This window comes from Miscanthus floridulus, chromosome 8, assembly GCF_019320115.1.
Source record: "Miscanthus floridulus cultivar M001 chromosome 8, ASM1932011v1, whole genome shotgun sequence".
Lineage (NCBI taxonomy): Eukaryota > Viridiplantae > Streptophyta > Magnoliopsida > Poales > Poaceae > Miscanthus > Miscanthus floridulus.
This window is the reverse complement of record NC_089587.1, coordinates 225,220,824-225,225,679: the sequence shown is the minus strand read 5'-3', so window position 1 is coordinate 225,225,679 and position 4,856 is coordinate 225,220,824. Positions and strand designations below refer to the sequence as shown.

Sequence of the window (4,856 nt, the reverse complement as noted above, 5' to 3'; positions counted from 1 at the left end):
GTTCTTGAATCCTCTATTGATATTCGCGTCATTCATATTTGCAATTTCACATTGCGTGTTTTACCTTCTTGCTTGTGCTCTTCGATTCGCTTGCAGGAAAAGCCTTCTTGGCGAGGTCAATCAAGTTGTGCTTGATTGATAACCAACGGAGCAGTGGTGTAACGGTTGTAGGGTTCGAATCGCGTCTGATTTGAAGCCGGATCGCCAACGTTGAGATCTCCACAAAATCGAACTTATCGGTTATCTCTCGGAAGATCGGGCCTGTACTCATCAGTGCAGGTCGACCACCGTTGAGGCTTCGGCGGCCCCCTCCTCCACGACGGGCTTCTTGGTCCTCGCCAACATGTCCTTGGTGTCGATGAACGCATGCTGGGATTGCTCGTTGTGGTCCTCGAACACCGCCCCCTTGGTGTCGACGAACACGCTCTGGGATTGCTCGTCGTGGTCCTCGGACACTGCCCTGTTCTTAAGGGCAGGCGGTGGCATCGATGTGACAACGATAGCGTGGGCTTTCTTGGTAGGCGTCGCCACGCTGGAGGCGGCGGTCTTCCTCTTCCGCGATGAAGCCGCCTCCATGGTGAAAGACGCTTCGGGCATGGGGACGTGGTGCCGCGCACCTTCGGGCACCACGGCATCGTGGTGGCGTGCGGTGTTGGCAGGCACCGCCTCGGTGTCACGGTAGCATGGGCTCCGATACACCTTGCACAGTGCGATGTCCTGCGCGAGCTCCGGGAGGACTTCGGCGTCAAGGCTGTATTCGCTCATAATCCATCCTGTCGGTACGCCGTTGAGCTTGATCGTGAAGTTTTCATGCTTCGTGATCAGCCAGTTTGCTTCGAGGAAGTCGACAATGTGCTTCTTCCTGTTAGATTGATCTATAATCCCAAAATAGGCCCAACGGTCTAGTTGGGCTTTTGATCCGCGCCTTGATCGGGGGTGACCAGCCAACTATGGCTGGAGGGCCCTTGTCACACTATGCTATATATAGAGATGGGGGCCGGCGGCTCTGAGTACGAGGTTTACCATGAGCTGAGCTCCCACCGAAACCTAAACCCTAGTCCCGATCAGAGAGGGGCGCAGCCAGTGACGGGAAGCCACCAGCCACGCCGCCCCGCTCCACTGACGTTGACGACTTCATTGACCTCTTCCCCGAACGTCGCTGCCCGTGCGCAGACTTCATCGACGAACGAGATGGCGGCTTTTGGACCATCTCCCTCTGCGGTGTCAGGTTCAACACGTTCTTCTTCTATTCCTCTCTATCTCTCTACTCTTGATATCGCATTCACAGTAAAGAGAACCTGCTAGACCTAACCCTAGATGATCTTTTTTATCTTAACAATGGCACTAGAGCGGGGTAGCCAGTGTGTAGATCTAGTATGAGGTAGAGAATTGAAAAGAAATCGAAGAGTAACAGAGGATTCGATCCGGTTCGGATTGAAACCCTAACCCTAACCGTGGGGAAGAAACATAAATGCAGAGGGTTCAACCGAACCCAAACCGTCGGGGAAGAAGAACAGTGATGTAACCCAAAACCCTAACCTAACCCCAAATCGGAAGAGCTAGGAAGGGGCTTACCTCGCCGATCTCGAATCAAAACTGAAAGAAAAACGAATCGGGTTAATCCTAACCCTAACAAAACCCTAACCCTAACCCTAATCCCCAATCGGCAAAGAACTGAGAAGAACACAACAAGATCTAAAGACAGAGAAGGGGAAAGGGGAAAGGGCATGGTAGGTGGCTCACCGGAGCTAGACCGACGGCCGCTAGTAGAGAACCCGCTAGTAGATGATCTTTTCGATCTAACACTTCCTGCCCTCGCCGTGCCAGCAGCCGCCGCCCGCCGTGCGGGACTTCTTCTGCCCGCCCGGTTTGGTGCTCTTGGGACGGACAGGGCTGAGAAAGTACCACGCACGGTTCCCCTCGTGCGAAACAACCGGCGCGAACATGGCCGTCAGCTCTTCGGGCGCCGCCGAGTACATGTCTTCGGCGTGGATGTACTCGCCGACGCCGCTTCGGTCGATTTCGCTCGACACGATCCAGGGTTGCAGGAACTCCTTGACTAGCGCTATGTCCGTCGGCTGGGTGTAGAATACAGCCGCCGCCGCGGGCGACATGGAAGCGCGTGACATGGCTGTAGAGGAGGGAGGGAGGAGGTCGGTGGCCGGTGGGTGGTTAGATGGTTGGGTGCACGGCGGCCTGCGGGCGAGAGAATAGAATGCGCGTGGCGAGGCGCGGGTGCCGGCGGTTATAGGCACGGGGTGCTGGGCCCGAGGGACCCACTCCAAGAGGAGAGTCGGTGGCGTTCCGTTACGGCAGTGTGTGTTCCGCCTCCGCCGACCTGCTAATCGCAAGCGCAGCCCATTGCGAATCCGGCGCAATAGCCGCGGTGGCGATGGGCCCGTGCGTGAGCTTCTGCGGCCGCAGGGAAGAACGGGCACCCGCTGGCTGTGTCACGGCCGTGGGCGTGGCAGCGGGCTTCCTCAGCGCCGCGGCCGTCGCGTCGGCGTCCGACGGCGGCGCCGGCGCCCTACACTTGGTCACAACAGGAGGGGTAAGCGCTCGCGCACCGGCAGCTACTACCTGCACTCCATTCCACCCACCGTCGTTTCCTTCCTCAGTCAGGGCGCGTTTAGTTCCGAAAATTTTTGGCTTTTGGCTACTGTAGCATTTTCGTTTGTGTTTGACAAAAATTATCCAATTATGAACTATTTAGGCTTAAAAGATTCGTCTCACGATTTCTCGGCCAACTGTGTAGTTAGTTTTTTTTTCGTCTACATTTAGTACTCCATGTATGTGCCGTAAGATTTGATGTGACGGGGAATTTTGAAAATTTTTGGTTTTTGAGTTGTAACTAAACGGGGCCTCAGTTTGCTGTCTGCGTGTGCTTCGAGTGGGGCGCGGGGCGGGCACAAGGTGTTCGTGCAGCACGATTGCGCGGCGTGCCACTCCGGCCTGCCGTACTCTGGCCTCGCCGACGAGGCCCTGGCAGCCGGAGGCGAGGTGCAAGCCAATGCGGCCGAGATTGTGACGCTCCACGGCGGCGCCTGCCCGCCGGACGACCTCTCCGTCATCACCAAAGTAAGCGCGTCCGTTTTGGTTTCTCATCGCTCGAGCTCTGCTACCGTAATCCGTTGCTGAGACGAGTTGTTGCTCTGTCCTGTGCATGGCAAAAACCAAAACCAGATGCTGGAAGGGCTGCGCCGCGGCGACCTGTACAACGCCGACGAGGTCAAGAAGCGGATGTCACTGCCTTCTCATGTCTGGCTGCAGTTTCTTCAGCCGTACACGAGGACTCCCCAGGCAGCTTCTGCTGCAGTGCCTGTGTTGGGACCATCCTCTTTCTGATTGAAAGAAACCAGTACTACCACATCACTATGCATTGTGGTCTTTTTGCTATGTTGTTGACAGTACTCAAGGTGCAACAATAGATTACGCGAGAAGCATGTTGACGAAGTTTGTAGTTCCCAGTGTAAAACAGGTCAACGCTGTGTTGACTCGGAATCGATGAACGAACCATGAATTCCAGTCTCACTGACACAAAACGTAGTTTCAGAGTAATACATGACCGATAAGTTAAGTTGCTGTATCTCTTATCTGAAAAAAATAAAAAGAATTAAGCTCTGATTCTCGCCTGCTGCAGCAAATGACTTGGGCGACCATTCCATTTCTCACCCTCTCTGTTGTGCTGAATGTGTCCGTTCTTCAGAGAAATAACCTGAATATGATAGTTACCGTTTTGCTCACGTCTATGTGTTTTCTTGGAATCTCTGATTCTTGCTCAACTCAAAGGAGCCGGCGCGTCCACCACCCGAGCTTATTTGGGTTTCAAAGGAAAAAAAAAACTCATCAAACATAAATATGAAACGAGAAGATGTTACATATATATTTATTTTTTATTTTCTATGTAAAATTTAAAAGCTATAAGTTGTTATATAATAATTATGGCATCTATAATATAAGTTAATATTGACCATGATATAACAATGTCTTATTAAATTTGCATCAAATTAAAATACAATCTTAATAGGTTTTTTTCTTCTGTTTTAAACACAAAAATATTTATTTGTCAATATATCATAGCTTTATTTTTCATACTATCTATATGTATTGGTAGTGTTAGTGCCGAGCTGTCTTTCACTATGTAGTCTGTGATGATGAGCAACTTCTCCTTGAAGAGGTAGGTGACGACATGGAGCATGTTTGGGTGGACCATCCCCCCTCCCATCCAACGCCGTTCATCTCCTTCAACCAGTTCACCACAAAGGACGACCCATCCAGTAGAGTCACCTTGTACGGCGTGCTAAAGTTGCCGCTACCTAGCACCACGGCGTGTGCGCAAAGTAGGTCCTCCAACTCGAACTGCACCTGCCTCTCATGGACGAACACCAGCTTCCCTTGGTCGTCGCGTCGCGCCGCCAACCTCGCTTCTCGGCTACGCCACATGGCCTGCGCATCACCTCACTCACCGTCTCGCCGCATGCTACCACCATCGGACCCACTCCCTAGCCGCAGGACCCGCCACATGCTAACTCGTGTTCTAAATTTTTGATGCGGGTGGGGTGAGGGGAAAGAGATAAGGATAAGGAGCAACTTCATATTTTCCCCTCATTTTCCATGGGTTTTGCTTTTTTAAAAATTGTTTATTCCACCCTTAACGGATATCCAAATTAGGGGCAAACCACAAACAGAGGTTTTGTTTCCAAATTGCAAGTGCAAAATCACAAAATTGAAAAAGGAGGCACGCTGCCTTGCCTACATGCCGCCTAGCCCGTGCATCGCCTCATCCGTCGTGGCGCTTGCGCACTACCACCATTAAACCTGCCCCAAGCCGCCTGACCTACCACAAGCTTTGACTC

The 4,856-nt window shown here is 52.3% G+C and overlaps 1 protein-coding gene and 1 pseudogene across 1 annotated transcript; one reads left to right on the top strand and one right to left on the bottom strand.

Moving 5' to 3' along the window:
* Nucleotides 1-270: 270 nt before the first annotated feature.
* LOC136470730 (NAC domain-containing protein 35-like) lies at nt 271-2,114 on the bottom strand. Its single transcript, XM_066468472.1, has 2 exons — nt 1,805-2,114; nt 271-875 (listed from the first exon to the last, which is right to left on the bottom strand). The coding sequence occupies exons 1-2, from the start codon at nt 2,112-2,114 to the stop codon at nt 271-273; spliced, it is 915 nt and encodes a 304-aa protein (XP_066324569.1).
* Nucleotides 2,115-2,127: 13 nt separating this feature from the next.
* On the top strand, nt 2,128-3,345 carry LOC136470729 (uncharacterized; annotated as a pseudogene).
* Nucleotides 3,346-4,856: the final 1,511 nt, after the last annotated feature.